General features: G+C 40.3%; 1 protein-coding gene across 1 annotated transcript; it reads right to left on the bottom strand.

Moving 5' to 3' along the window:
• Positions 1–3,030: 3,030 nt before the first annotated feature.
• Positions 3,031–16,180, bottom strand: LOC110175817 (zinc finger and BTB domain-containing protein 39). Its single transcript, XM_020942030.2, has 6 exons — positions 16,059–16,180; positions 12,978–14,005; positions 12,461–12,567; positions 11,093–11,446; positions 10,089–10,342; positions 3,031–7,537 (listed from the first exon to the last, which is right to left on the bottom strand). Exons 2-6 carry the CDS (start codon positions 13,981–13,983, stop codon positions 6,844–6,846), a joined length of 2,415 nt encoding a protein of 804 aa, XP_020797689.2. The 5' UTR covers positions 13,984–14,005; positions 16,059–16,180; the 3' UTR covers positions 3,031–6,843.
• Between the last annotated feature and the right edge of the window lie 517 nt (positions 16,181–16,697).

Raw genomic sequence — 16,697 nt, 5'->3', positions numbered from 1 at the left:
TTAGTTTTAATTAGTTCAAATTACTGTAAAGCAAAATGAATAATTGTATCTTGTCAACACTGTCAAAAGTTATTTTCTAGAAGTTATAATATATTAAACAAACTGGACTTTTGTGAGCTTTTTGCAATGTTACCTCACCAAAAACAGACCTGGAGTTGTGTTTTGTTTCATTCACACATGCTTGAGTAATCGTTTATACTCTGTAAACATTTCCAATGCTCTGTTCCACCTTGTGATGTCATGAACCATTAGTTTTCCTGTGAACAGCTCCTTTTACCTTTACTTCAGTAAAGATTGGTAATTCCAGGGCTGAAATTATCCACATGATTTTAGAGAAGGTGTATGGAGTTGGAACACTTCCTGTATTGCCACATGACATCACCAGGTGAATTGAAGTGTTTTCAGTTTGAAAAACTCAGACTAAACTCCAGGTCTGTGTGTGATGAGGAAACTACATTAGAACAGAGATCAGGAAATAGCCTCATATGGGTCTTTTAATGTGAATATTAAAAAACAAAAAACAACACTGAAAATGTAAAAAATATTAAATTACATTTATTCAATCAAATTTGATTTAAGAAGTTTTGACTTGTGAGTGTCACAGTAAAGCAAACTGCAATATTGTCCCTACTGAGAAATACACTCCATACTCATACAGAACCATGATAATAAAAAAAAAAAACACTCTTGACACAATTAAATGTGATTTTCACTATTAAATGGTAGTACTTTCTAACATGGGTGTAGTTGTCAGTGGTGCAGTAGGTTCATGTTGCTCCATGTGTGTTTACTAGTCTATGTGTCTTCTGTTCTGATCCAGCTCTGCATCATTCTAAAAACATTCAGGGCAGCTTCATGTGTTTTAGTATGGATACCTGCTCACATGAGTATCTAGTTTCAATACAGCTTGTGTGTGTACTTCCAGAGTGCTTTCCTTTGCTGGCCATGAACACGTCTTATCTTTATTACATTTGTATCAGTGCAGCGTCAGGACAGGCCAAAGGGGACAGAGGAAAGACGACCCCAACTAAACAATACCAGGAAGAGGCTGGGGCCAAGCGGAGGTCAGAGGTCGTAGCCCCCGGAAACACGTGCACAACGGTACTTTACCAGAATCTGCTCAATCATCATGGAGTTCTGATGAGACAGGAGCTTTGTGTGTTTGGAGAAGATTTTTACACTGTAAAAATAAATACAGGAGTTAGAATAAATTCAAGTTGACATCATCCCTGAAAATGTTCCACAGTATGGCTTTAAACTTATCTGTACAGACATGGACAAAATTGTTGGTACCCCTCTGGTAATGAAAGAAAAATCAACAATGGTCAGTGAAATAACTTAAAACTGAGAAAAGCAATAATAAATAAAAAACTCCTGAAAAATAACCAATGAAAATCAGACACTGTTTTTGAATTGTTGTTCAACAGAATAATTAAAAAACAAACTAATGAAACTGACCTGGACAAAAATGATGTTCCTCTAGAAAAGATTGTAAATAATTGGACAATAGGGACATGTTAAACTTCAGTGTGTCTCTAATTTGCATCACAGGTTCTTCAAACTTGTCTTCAGTCAGTCTGTCTGTTTAAAGGGCGACATGTGTCATTGTGCTGTTTGGAGACATGATGGACACAACACTGAACATGGACCAGAGAAAGAGAAGAAGAGAACTGTGTCAGGAGACTAGAAAGAACATGAGAGACAAGCAGGTTAAAGATAAAGACAATAAGATCATCTCCAAGCAGCTTGATGTTCCTGTGATTACAGTTACACATGTTCTTCACAAGTTTAAGGTTCACAAGACTGAAGCCAACCTCCCTGAACATGACTGCAAGAGGAAAATGATGACAAAGAGATGGATCATACGAATGGAACCAAAGAGCCCAGAACAACCTCCAAACAAATGAAATGTGAACTTGAAGGACAAAGTACATCAGTGTCAGATCACACCATCCATCAGTGTTTGAGCCAACGTGGACTTCATGTGAGGACACCACTGCTGAGAGCAAATCATAAAAAAATGAGACTGGAATTTGTCTCAGTGCAGATTGACAAACCACAAAGCTTCTGGGTGAATGTTCTTTGGACAGATGAGACAAAACTGAAGCTCTTTGGCAAGACACATCAGCTCTATGTTCACAGATGCAAAAATGAAGCAGACCAAGAAAAGAACTCTGTCCCCACTGTGAAACATGGAGGAGGTTTGGTTTTGTTCTGGGGCTGTTTTGCTGCGTCTGCCACAGGGCGTCTTGAATCTGTGCAAGGTACAATGAAATCTCAAAACTATTAAGATATTTTGGAACAAAATGTGTTGTCAGAAAGCTTTGTCTCAGTCGTAGGTCATGGTTCTTCCAACAGGATAATGACCCATAAAAACACACAGATAAAAACACATAAGAATGACTAAGAACAAAACACTGGACTGTTCTGGAATGTTCTTCTGTGAGCCCAGATCTCACTTCTACTGAACATCTGTGAAATGAGCTGAAACATGCGTCTGGAGAAGGAACCTTCAAACCTGAGACAACAAGAACAGTTTGCTCACGTGGAGTGGGTCAAAATACCAGTTGACCAGAGCAGAAGTCTCATTGACAGTTACAGAAATCATTTGTTTGCAGAGTTTGTCTCAAAAGGTTGTGTAACAAAATATTAAGTTAAGGGAAACATCATTTTGTCCAGGACAGTTTCATTATTTTGTTTTTTTTAATTGATTCTGTTGAACCACAGGTGAAAAACAATGTTTGATTTTCATTGGACAATTTTCAGTATTTTTTTTATTCATTATTGCTTTTATCAGTTTCAAGTTATTTCAGTGATAATTGTTGATTTTTCTTTCATTGCCAGAGAGAACCAACTATTTTGTCCATGTTTATTTACATACATATTTGACCAGATTTGAAGTAGCTGCAGTATTTCATTACTTACGTATGAATAAATAAAAATTGTGTCAAGTGTTGGATTTTGTTGTTGATATGATGCTGAAGTTTGAAAGAGAAACAGCAAAAAAGAATAACAGAGCAAATATTTGTAAAGGCACAACACTTTAATCATTGTCTGAAGTTTTATATCATACTGTAGTAATACAAAATACAAACAAATCACACAAGGGCTGGGAATCAGAGTACGAGAGACACTTTCAGACATATTCAGTTTGATCAAATACCAAATACCTGTCAAAATAATCATAGACACATATAGATATTTTCTCCATCTTTGCCAGGAATGCTCCACAGTATGGCATTAAGGTTTACACCAAGGAACCACTCACACATTCACACACTCACTCATACACAGACACGAGGGGCAAGGGGGGTTAAGTCTGGCTCAAGGACACAACGACAGCATTCATCTGTGGGAGCTGGAATCACACCACCAACCTGTGGGTCAGTGGATCTGACTGCTCAACCAATGATGTTTATGTCGACCTGCAACCAACTGAACTACCGTCGCCCCAAATAAATAAAATAAAACACCTGTAATTGAATAAATAAACAACAGATACAATTAATGCCATATTATGGAACGTTCCTAGCAAAGCAATAACATCTCTGTGCAGACCAGCATGTAGCAGAAGTCCCACCAGAACTTACACAGTGCACCTTTATTGTTTTAACTTTTAGGATCAGAAAGGTTTGTGCACAATGTGGATGTCGCCTCATATTCTGATTGTGAGCCCTCAAAAAGCACATATCATTTAAAGCTTACAGTCTTTGTAAATAAAATAAATAAAAGTCTGTTACAAAAATGTGTCCAAAACAAGATTGTGTTAAAAATTAAATATAAAAGTTCTATGCTACAACGGTGCTACTTTACAGTTTCAATGTGGTAATCATTAAATAGAGGTAACAGATTTCAGTCAACAACCAACCAACTCCTCCTCCTGTTATTAAAGACAGAAAACAGCGTCCCCAAGTGGCGACACTGACACACAACGATAAAGAGTCTGAACAGTATTGTACAGATTATAGAGTAAGACTAACTACATTCTATTGGTCTAAATGTACGGAACAGTTTACGGTCCACGAGAAGCACTTCTTATGAAAAGTTCAAAGTTAAAAAGTTCAAGTTATGATTTCACATGGAATTATAATAGAATATAAACTAGAGATCCACCGATACAGGGTTTTTCATGGCCGATAAGCTCTGCCGATATTTTGGGGACAATATATTGGTACTTTTCAACTGATATCATTAATATTCCCTGGAGGTGTGAAGGTAACCGAAGGCACTACTGTCAGAAGCTTTATTCTGAGTTTTGTTTTCACACAATCTGACGAGAAACCTGCGTGCTCTGCTCTTCACCCTGATGACACATGACTGCACAACAACCTACAGCACCAACCACCTTGTGAAGTTCATGAACAACACAACTGTGGTGGGTCTCATCACCAAAGGCGACGAGACTCACTACAGGAAAGAGGTCGACCTTCTGACCACATGGTGCAGACAAAACAACCTCCAGCTGAACATCAGCAAGAGTAAGGAGATGGTTGTCGACTTCCAGACAGGCCACAACCAACACTCGCCACTGACCATCAACGATGCTGCTGTGGAGAAAGTGAGCAGCACTAAACTAGATCAGTGAGGAGCTCTCCTGGACCAACACTGCATCACAAGTGAAGAAAGTCGAGCAGCACCCCTACTTCCTGTGGAAACTCATGAACACATTCTACAGAGGAACCACTGAGAGCATCCTTTCAGCTGCATCACTGTGTGGGGCTGAAGCTGCACTGACCACGACAGGAGAGCCCTGCAGCCCCGCAGAGTCAACACAGACACGAAGATCACTGGTGCCAGGAACCTCTAGCATCACCAGAACATTTCCGCATCACCAGATTCACTAACAATTTCATCCAGGCAGCCAGGAATCTGTGTCTCCCTAAAGAAGAACTTTAGACTTTTCCTTTTATTTTATTATTGTTTAATTTAGAAGATTGAGAGTGAGAACATAATTTAAATTTTTCATATGTTCATATGGAAATTTAACAATAAACTTTTTGAATTTGGAGAAAGTTGACTGCACTAGAACAGATGAGATGATTTGTGCTTTTAAACAAGTCCCTCTCAAAAAACAAGTAGTCCTAAGCTCTCGCTCCCTCTCACTCTGACCTTTTTGTTGAAAATTAAACACCTAAACAGCTCCTGAAAATATGTAGTTTCAGTCCATTTTGTTTTCTTTCTTGAGTTTTCACACTGTCTACAGCGCTTGACTCAGTCACATCTGTGGCTGAGGAGAGGGCCCTAAACAAGTTCTTGTCCGTCCTGGAGGACTCCCTGCACCTCCTGCACAGCACCACCGCCGGACAGGAGAGCACGTCTGAGGACAGGTGATGTCGTGGGATCTATAGGGTGGGTTTTGATTATTTTCCCAAGATTCTGTCCTTTAAGTTAAGTCCAACCTCACCCACGGCCCTGTTTTACCACAAACCTTTAAGAGAGTTGTGCAGTCATGTTTTGTGCAGTTATCCGTCACATTTCATGTTCTAATAAAGCATAGTGTGTCCTCTTTAATCAGCTGCTCAGCCAAAACTACATAACAGTCTACAGATCTAAGGTGGAAAGTCCAAATATTGGCCATATATATCGGTCTATCTCTATTATTGTACCACTATTATATAAACAATATCTTATTTAAAGACAACTTCAAATCAGACAAGTTGAAAAATACTAGTTCATTGTGTCACAGTCTTGGTTTTCTTAATATACTTCAAATAAGAAGAAACATCAACATTTGACACTGGGAGATCCAGGGCAGGTTTTAGCTTTTTGAGGCCCTATGATAAAATGTGCAGAAAATCTCATAGGGAAGTCAGGTCAAGTTTGGTTGGGTGAGTTGTAATAGAAGCTAGAGCTGCTCATTTTAAACAACTCTCCTGTGATTTTGCAATTCGCATAAATTAACAGAAAATCTCATAAATCTCAATTAGTTATCTTATACTAAGTGAAATGTCAACAAAACTAATTATGTGAGTCCAATATATAAAGAAACCTAAACTTGTCCAAATGAATTTACATATTTTGAAGTCAATTTAACTCATTTATTGTATGGATTTTTACAAAGCTTTGGGGCTCTTCTGCTTAAAGTTAAAAACTGCCCTGCGACGTTAAAGGGGGCTGTACCAGACTTTTTACAAATAATTAAGTCAGAAATGTCTTGTCCCACTACAGATACTGTATTTTATATAAGCAGCTCTTGAGGTCCAAATAAATCCATTGTGTCCAGTCTGCATGCAATTATAAAGTGTTTTTATCATCTGCGAACCAGGAAGTAAGGCCAGTCACGCTGTTAGTATGTTAGCTGTTGTTATTACTGTGACGGCAGAGAGCAGGGGTGTCCAACCTGGAGCTCGGGAGCTTTCTGAAATACGAGTATTGTCGTGAAAAACTCAAATTTGATGAATTAAATGCCTGTTATCATTGTAAATCTATCATTTTGATGCCTGACTTTGTGCACTCTCATAAATATATAAAATAAACTATAGATAAAATAAATAATGGTTCATGTTTTATGTTTCATCTAACTGTACCTCAAGTCTTGCCATGGCTCTTATGTAAACTTTATTTCCTGCGACCACAAAAGTAAGTAGCTCTCTGGAATTTTGGTTTTGTAAAGGTCGCTCACTCCGCCATAGAGTGACTCCACGTGTGAAAAGTTGTGAAACGTGCTCATAAAGTCATCACAGTGAATAACGAGGATGCTCTGGATGCAGAAGGTAAGTAAAAAAGAACTGGACCACTGCAAACTTTTTCAAATGAACTAGTTTTGCTTTTCACACAACAAAAATCAGGTACAGCACCTTCACGCCAAAACAGTACATCGTCCTAAATCCATTACGCTGCTCTTCATGTGTCAGCAGGGGGCAGCGGTTCCTTGGAATGGTCGTTGTACATAAAAGTCTGTTCGATGTTGAAATCTGGAGGGAGGTGGTCTTTGTGTAACTCCATGTGAGAAGAAACCATTTTAAGTGTGGAGAAAAACAGTCCACAGATAGTACAGCGATACATGAGGGCCCCGGCGTGCGTTTTCAAATGACAAATCATCGTCGATCGGCCTCGGAAAAAACGCAAACACACTTTACACTGGTACGGCTTCTCCCCCGTGTGGATTCGCAAATGATACGTGAACTCTCCAGAATGCGCGAAAGATTTACCACAATATCGACAGCGGTACCACTTCGCTTTTGCTGCCCCGAAATCTGCCGCGTCCTGTCCAGGAGCAGAACCAAAAGACATGCTAGAACCAAGTCCGAGTGGAAGCCCGGGTAAGGTTTTGTTGGGGGCGCTGTAATTGAAGTTAGTGTTGCTCATTTTAAACAGCTCTCCGATATCGCGTAGAGAGGACAGAGAAGGTGCGGGGCCGTTGGGACTGGAGTCAGACTTGCGTTTGCCCAGTAAGCCTGCAGTACCCACGCTGGAAGACGGGGGGTCTGTGGAGTGGGTGTTGAGGTGGGAGTGGAAAGATGAAGAGGAGCGGAATGTTTGAGGGCAAAACGGACAACGCAGCTCCTCAGATCCACTGGACAAGCTCCCATTGGACCTGGAACGAAAAAATAAAAAAAAATCTGAAATGTTTTGAAACTGAATGAAATAATTTTACATTTGGGCCTGGTCAAGCAGAAGTAAACAGCAAGGCCGAAAATTCAAGTGAATGCATCTGATATAAAAATGTATTGAACAGATACATATGTACTCTAGTTTATGAAACTGTTGACCTTTTTTCTGTACCATTTTTTGGTTCTAAAGTTCCATATGTTTTAAACAGACCATGTATGAAACATGGAACAAAAATTATTTCCCAAATTACAAAGACCTGCAAATCATGTCAATAAATGGATGTATTTCATCATATCTTGTGTTATTCCATCTTTGAACTGTTGATGAAGGTACAGGATTTAAAAAAAAATATTTATTTAAAATGATACAAATTTGCTTGGAAGAACTGACATTTTACAGAAATAGTTTCCTTTCATTTTGAAGTAATATTAAAGTATCTGAAAGAAAAAAGCGACAAATGATGTAAAATCCTGCACCTTCTACTTGTTTGCACAATTTTCCCTCCGTTACTTTTCCCTCCGTTACCATGACCTTTCTTAATAAAAAAATCTCATGACTCAAAAAGTAAGAGGTTTTTCAACCTAATCTTGTACCATATGGTAGAAAACTATATGAAGCAAATATTCAAACCAGTTTGTTAAGGATATGGTAAGTGAGAACCAAGAGTTATCACTGTTTGGATTTATTGCCCAAAAAGTGCTGCATATTTCATTCCCTCCGTTACCGACATGAGTTTTTAAATTTTTTGTTAACAACTTGAAAGAATATCACAGGTTTAACTTGACCCTGTTGGAGTGTAACTCTTTCCTACATTCTGATACTTTACTTATTTCAATAGTCCCTCTAGTTTCTGAATTAGACACATTTGAATGTCAAAAATCTGCCCCTGTTTCCCTCCATTACCATTTGACTGAACCCATTTATAGATTTACAGATGAGTGGTGGGCTGGTTTTTCGCCAATTCAAACACATCTGCATTTTAGTAGCATGTGTCTTAAAGGTGATCTATGCAGGTTTACTGGTGGGGAGGTTTACAACTACTTTTTCTGGTGGAAGATTTGTATTAAATATAACCATCTCCACACAAGCAAAGAGGAAAAGTACAGGTCATACTCTACAGCAGGGGTCTCTAACTCAAATTACTTGGGGCCCACGGTTGTTAGAGTGTGGGTGAGGCTGAGCCGCATCAAGAAGGACGTTCAACAAAATAGGGTTTCAAGTATTCAAATATTTTGCGTTGCCAGCCAATTCCACCCAGAGAAGTGGCTGCACTGAGCAAACAGGCTGTCAGTGATGTTTTTTTTATTACTTATCACCGCCAAATGTCCCTCACTTCTGAATGAGCACCTCCCTCGTGCTGTAGGCAAGGCTTGTCATACTTTTTGCTCTTGATATGACGGCTGCGGGAGCGAAATGGTGCAGGGTGCAAACAGACGCACATGTACTAGCAAGTGTGAGTTGTTTCAGTAGCATCTTCTGTGCACATGTACATGCACAAACTGATCCACCTAGACTCACAGGTTCACAACTGTTGAGTTTGCAATGTAAGATGTAAAAAGGAAAAACTGCAGGCCACACTGATAATAAACTTTGACATAAATGTAGGAGGCCGCAAAATATCATTCTGCCCAGGCCTCGAGTTTGACACCCCTGCATTACAGGATTTTTCAGTCTTAAACTTTTTTTTAAACCTGTGGCAAAAAGCGCACATCACAGACAAGAAGAGAATCTTACGAGATTTTAAATCTCCGCTCGCAAAGACTTCAGTGTGATATGACTGCAGACCACAGGCTAAAGCTGTAAACAAACCTTGCATCAGCTGTTTCCTGTGTTATTATTATTTGTGAAATGTGGTGCAAAACTTCAGATACAGGATTTTTAAAGCATAAAAGATTGGACATAAAGTCCCGGGGAAGCAGAGACCTTATGGTGAATCTGCAGCTTCATCTCAATCCGTGCACTGTGTGGATGGAAACACACACACATGAGGAACTACACTCACCTTTTTACTTTTAAAGAACAGCGTGGTTTTGTGGAATAGATGTCATTATTGGGGAGAACAAATGCTAAGGATAATGTGGATGAGATGCTGCAGCTGCTACAGAGCAGCTCAGAGTCTCACACACACAAACACACACACGAGGAGTGCAACAGTTTCAAAATTGCATATGAAGACACAAAGTTGGGTCACACCTCCCCAAACTCGGGGAGAAGCAAATCGCAGCCAAAATTGGGCGAATTCTCCTGTCATGTGTGGCGGCCTTAAGAATGCAGGTTTTTGAAGATATGAGATCATATATAAGGCAATAAATATGAAATCAATGCTGTAATAGATAGTTAGAACTGGGATACAGACTTTTATTTGCAAACACAATATTTTTTTTCCTCATCAACCTGGAAGCGAGCACCAAACGCACAGCTCTGATTGGCTGTGCTCGAGCAGTCCACACCAGTTACACCTTTCACACACACACACGCACACACGCACACACACACACACACACACATACACACACACGCACACACGCACACACCTGAAAGCGAAGGCCCTGAGCAGAGATCTCTCCCTCTCTTTGGCTGCGGCCTCCTCTGCGTGTGCGCTCATGTGTCTGTCCAGGAGGGGGCGCTCCACGAAGCACAGGGCGCAGTGTGGACAGGTGAAGACGGGTAGTGACAGGTGCGACAGGGCGTGCCAGAGCAGGGGGCAGAGGGAGGGGAGAGAGAGGGGGCAAACACCACAGGAGAGGGACTGAAGGGAGACGTGAGCCAGAGCATGCTCCCTCACGCTCTGTGGACGAGAAGAGGTTTAGAAATATACAAATATATGAAACCGAAAGGAAAATCCACAAATGTTAAGTCTGTGCTGATAGTCAACGTTGAAAAAGCTTTACTTATTATAATGCATTCATCTTATACAGCAATTTTCCAGACAATCAAAGTCACTTCACAATTTATTCATTCACTTCAGATTTGGAGGTGGTCAGCCGCTCTGACCACCTCCAGCATTCACTCACACTCACACAGGCGGGTGGGAGAAGAGTCTTGACTGAGGACGTGGAAAAAAACCTATTGTCAAAGCCTGATCTCGTCAGATCTCAGGGTTGGGCCTGATTAGAACCTGGATGGGAAATTGCTGGGAATACCAGGTGCCACACTGGGCACCAGTGGCAGAAACTGTGTCTTTAGGCAAGACACTTGACCCACATTGCCTTGTATGAATGGTGTGAGTGGTGTGAGTGGTGTGAGTGGTGTGAGTGGTGTGAGTGGTGTGAGTGGTGTGAGTGGTGTCGGTGGTGTCGGTGGTGTCGGTGGTGTCGGTGGTGTGAGTGGTGTGAGTGGTGTGAGTGAGTGGTTGGAGTGGTGTCGGTGGTGTGAGGGGTGTGAGGGCTGTGAGGGGTTGGAGGGGTTGATGGCGCAGAATAGCAGCCTCACTTCCATCAGTTCTGAGTGATGTGATCTGCATTGAGCACATCATCTTCTTGTTTTGAATTATTAATAAAATAAACTTACAAATATATAAAGAAGTGGATGCACTCACCTTGAAGTCTCTGCTGACAGACTTGTTGCACTGTGCACAGTGCAGCTCGCAGCTCTGGGGGGCGCTGTTGCTCAGAGCAGATGGGGGGATGGAGTATGAGGAGGAGGAGAGGTTGAGGTGGCGCAGGACTTTGGCTCTGCTGCTGAAGTGAGCCTGACACATGGCACAGGCGTGCAGCTGCACCCCCACATGGGACAGTACGTGGTTCAGTCCGCTCTCCTGCTCCAGAAACACGGCTCCGCACACGACGCACTGCCCCCCCTCGGTGAGATGGGACTCAGCGTGAGACCGGACCACAGCCGGGTCCAAGGACAGGTTTAGACCACAGATCCTACAGGGGAGCTGCTCTGACTCCTGGATCAGAAGAAAGGAAATGACTATGGAAATGTTTCCATTATCGCCCTCAAATGTGATGGAACTGACCAAGGAGTTAAGGTGCTCCACTTGATTTTTACAAACTCAGTTCATTTGAAAAAGTTAGAGTCAGTCAGAGATCTTCTTCATGTACTTTACACATTCTGAGCATCCTAATTATTCACCATGATGAGTTTGAGAGTTTTAGTGACATGCAGACAGCACACCAGCATGACTTCCTGATTCACTCCTGGTAAAAATGCTTTAAAATTATAATCCATATAGGAAATAAAATAAGCCACAAATGACACATGTGCCAATCATAGACTGTAGAAAGAAGTCACAGCGTTCGCTGCACTCAAATGAAGCTTGTGATGCTCACAGTTACAGCGGTTAGTCTTGAGCCAGGAATAGGCTGTTTTAATGGACAAAACAGCAAAAGAAAGGCACCAGGATCATGTAGAGCAAGCTAAGACGAACATTTTAAGACCAAAATGACGAGGCTCACAGCAGCAGTTATATTATTCCAATGTAAGTCAATGGGAGCCAGAGTCAGAAGGAGCCAGAAGAGCCGCACGAGAAGTTCCTGTCTGGAATGTGGCAGCTAGAGCGCTACTTTTGCTGCTACATTTACATATAGAGTTTATGGTGCCAACACTTTTGTCATGGACTGGGTTCCACAAACCTGCCAATATTTTAAGAACTGCAGTTTTTTCAATTTACAATAAGTGTATGTTTGTGATTGAGTAATGCTAAGGTCTATTCATATTATAATCATTTCAATGTTCAAGTGAAAAAAAAACAACAACAAAAAAATCTTCATTAGTTCATTACTGACCATGGAATGTTTGGACTGTAGGTCCAGTAATCAGAGGCATGAACCATAAACCATTTTGAATCATATACTGTGCAGCTAATTCTCGCCTGAATCACACCTGTCCTCCAGCTCACTTTAAAACTACAGACTCTTTCATGACATCACATGATCAGAACCAACTGAACTTTGACCTTTACCTGTGCACAGGGATTGACTCCGTTCTCGATGCAGACCAGGTCGTCGTCCTCCTCTTCATCTTTCTCCTCTAAGTAGTTTTCATCATCGCTCAGTTCAATGATGTCTCCTGTCAGAGAGAAAGAATCATGACTGTAGCAACGTCAAAACTCACCGAAAGCCAATATGTGATCACATCTGTGTTAAAGAAACTACTACAAGTGGTGCAGATTAAGAACTAATAGTTTGGAGGATTGGTTGTAGAGCTCTTCTTTTAAAAAAATAACATTAACATTTGGTCAGACACACAAATCTACAAAATCCCAATATGTTACAAGACAAAATATTAATCAACAATTATTATGTGTGCCTATTTTTATTATTATTGTAATTTTTCGTTAAGAGAGTATTGCAATTACAAGGACATGATCTTTTGTTAAACCCAGTCCTGTTTGGCAGTAGAATATCAACAATAGATTATGAAATTGCTCATTTTTCCTCACAGTAATTGTAATTTAACATCCTGATTTGTGCCACTACCTGCGAGGTGTCTCCACTGTTCGTCCTCCTCCGGTTCATCCATGATTCCATTTTTGTTCTCCTCAGATTCGCCCTCCTCTCCTCCTCCTCCTCCGGCGCCCTCTACAGATTGAACGAACAGCCTACTGTCTCTGTCCACCTCTCCACCCTGCACCGACACCACCTGCAATCCTCCATCCACCCCGACCAGAGACGGCTCGCCTCCTGTCTGTATTTTGGCCTGAATGTGCTCATCTCTCCTCTCGTCTTCCACGGAAAAGTCCTGCTCAGTTTTGAGTTGAAGTGCTGAACCTAGAGACAATGTGGATTTATCATTATGAACAGCTACAGTGCTGCTTAGTGGGAGCTGCTGATGCTCCGATTCTACTAAAATTTGCCCGTAGTTTGCGATTGATTGGATATTTTCCGATTTTAAATTCAAGTTTGAAGTTTCAGAGTTGCTCCTGGCTTGTCTTGGTTGAGAAGGAGGCGAAAATGAAGCAGGTGTTGGAGCGGAGGAGGACAGAGACGAGCAAGAGGCAGCCGAAGAGCAGGGAAATTCACTAGCGAGGTTAGCATCGTTATTGGGAACAACGCCAGAGGGAATCAAATCCGCTGGACTATTTTTGCAATTTTTTGAAGTTTGTAAGTCTGGAAATGTTGCGTGACACGCTCTCACCAATTCAGTAATGCCTAATCTTTCAGCTAGTTCATAAAGTACACCTACATCGATTAGGTCTATCAAAATCTCGCCCGTGTAAATGAACGTGAGCACTTTTTCAAAATTAGAAGGAGAGATGAACTCCAGTGAGAAGGCAGTAGCAGTAGTAGAGGATGGGGAGTCTGCAGTGGTAGCAAACAGGTTATAGAAATAGGCCCCAGCGCACGAGAGAATGGCCCGGTGAGCGGCGAATTTGCGGTTTCCGACTTGCAGGAGGACGTCACACAAGCGTCGTGACAGGCGGAGGCGGTTGAGCTCGGAGAGGAGGCTCGGGGCGTAACTGGGACCCTGCAGAAGAATCCTCATCACGAAGAACACCACGAGACAACTGCAGGAGACAAGAGACAGCTCTTTTAATAACATTTTCATTATTTCTTACATGTTTATTTCCTGAGAAGCCTGCGTGTTTTAGAATTTAATTCAAGAAGATTTTACTTTTCACTTTTAAAGCTTGTTTAGGTCTTGCACCATGTTGCATTTCAGAACTTTTAACCCTGTACAAGCCTCCCACAGCCGCAGATCCTCAGGCAGGTCCCTGTGGCTGTTCCAAAGTCCAGGCTCCGGACCAGGCACCTCGGCTTTGAAAGGACCTGCCCGAGGAGATAAGGCTCGCACCATCACTATCATCTTTTAAATCACTTCTTAAAACAAATTTTTATAAGTTGGACTTCCTTTAACTGGTTTTAGTTTGATTTTATTCCTTATTTATTTAATTCAGGCTTCATTGTCTGCTTTGTATGCGTTCTGGATGCTATTAATAATAATAATAATGATATATTAATATATTAATAGGAATTGTCAAACTCTACTGAATAAAGAAGAAAGGGGAGTTATTAGGGTTGGGTATCATTTAGAAGTCGTTGATACGATACACACATCGATACACAGGCCATGATACGATACAAGCAGTGTTCTGTATGTACTGCAGATGCATACAGTGCACTTTTGCTTTGATGTGATATATTTCAAATCAATTCGATATAGTTCAATAAAAAATAAAGGCTAAATCATGTCTGTGATACTAAAAGTCTTTGTCTTTCTTGTGCAAAGTTCATATGAAACACAAACATTTTAATCATCAAAACTCAGTCAAATATGTTAGTTATGAGTTTCCTTCCACTTAAACAAGCAACAAAACTGTAGTTGTAACAAAATAATTGTGTAAAATAATATATAAAAAAATACTCTTGGCGATGTATCGGTACAGTAGCCCACGATATTGATACTGTATCATCACATTAAACGGTAGAATATTTCAATATATTTGCAAGCCCCTAGTAGCTATTCATTTGAAAACTACCACTACATGACATCACAAGGTGGAACAGAGAACTTAAGAGCTTTGGAGATGTATATACAAGTTACTCAAACATGTGTGAATGACATGACCTAACTCACGAGAGTCAATTCTGCCTAATATTATGATCTTATGCAATATTGTGTTTAAAGAAAACACTTTATGCTTTTCTCAGGGATTTGGATCATTATCAAATGAAACACATGTAGATATTTTACATTCTGTTCATTGTAAAACCACAATGTTGACTCATGATTCTTATTCAAAACTACACAACTGATTTCACAGTGAATCGCTGCCACAAGCAACAGATTTTCATTTACATGTTTTTATTGTTGAAAAATGGTTTGAACTTGAATAAATGTAAAGGAAGTTCAGAGCAGAGGGGGGAGATAGAATTCCTGTTTTTAAATCCCCCCTAAGAGCACTTAAGCCTTAAACACAAAAAACAATACACGAAAACTCAAACAAACGTGAGTGAATGAAAATGCAGCTTAAAATAATCCTCATGGTGAAGGAACAGAGTGAGAACAGCTCTAAAAGGAAGAGGGCTAAAAGGAAGAGGGCTAAAAGGAAGAGGGCTAAAAGGAAGAGGGCTAAAAGGAGCGGGGGAAGTAAAAGTGGATCTATTTATCAGTCCTCATCTGGGACACAGACATTTTACAATCAGCAAAATAGTTTCTGATTTAAAGTAAATAATGTCATGTTTGTGATTCCGTTTCTTTTTTCTTCTACTATCAGAGCTACAAAACTTAGCCGAGTCAAACGTGTGTAATGGACACGTTTATTGTGATGTTGGATTAGGCATAAATTAAAACCGAGACACTCAGACAAAGCAAAAAAAAACTCACAGATTTCAGCTTTTTCACCTTAGACGTTTAGCCTTCCTTATGCAATTAGCAAAATACACACTTTGCCAAAGCGACTTTATAAAATAACGTGAATTATTTGCACAAAATCTCTGCAGAAAGGGACAGTTTTTTTCAGATCACATAACATTTCAGTCTGTTTTGATTAATTGTAGTTCACAACGACAGAAAATCTACTTTAAATGTACGATTGGATTGTAATCACATCTACTTACCCTTTTAAGTGTGAAAAGTGACTCTGTTTGGCCACATTTTTCAGGTTTATTTGGAAAAAGATGAACCGAAGGAAGAAAAAACGAGCGCTGATTTTCTGTCGCGCTTTAGTGACGTATGTCAACAAAGGCCACGGAGAAGAGCGCCCCGTGCGGTGGAAGTCTGTCACTACAAATACACATTTATATGTTTAAAATATCAAATCAACACAACACAGAGAGAGAGGGAGGGCAAAAGTGTACTCAAGTAAGAATAACCTTACTACAAAGTAATAATGTTCAAGTAGAAGTACCAACAAATTACTCAAGAGTAAAAAAGTATTTGGGAAAACTCCTACTATAGAAAGTAACTTAAAGAATAATGGTTGGGACCTAACATCTCATTTATCATTTGAAGTGAATGTGAAGGACAAAGTAAAAGAACAAAACATGATATTTTCAAATGACAGACACAAAAATGAGACAAACTAAGTCCTGAAGGAGCACTGAAAGAAACACAAATGTTCAGATCATTTCAGATTGTCACATAAAGTTTTTATCACTTCAGACTTACTCTTAGTGGGAAGAATAGCCGCAACTTCACTCAAGTAAGAGCATTGTTTCTTCAGTTGCAAAATTTTACTCCAGTTGAAGTATAAGTAT

This window comes from Boleophthalmus pectinirostris, unplaced genomic scaffold (assembly GCF_026225935.1).
Source record: "Boleophthalmus pectinirostris isolate CB_2022bp ecotype Guang Dong unplaced genomic scaffold, ASM2622593v1 HiC_scaffold_8, whole genome shotgun sequence".
NCBI lineage: Eukaryota > Metazoa > Chordata > Actinopteri > Gobiiformes > Gobiidae > Boleophthalmus > Boleophthalmus pectinirostris.
Note: the sequence above shows the minus strand (reverse complement) of the source record. Positions and strands in the feature narration are given on the sequence as shown.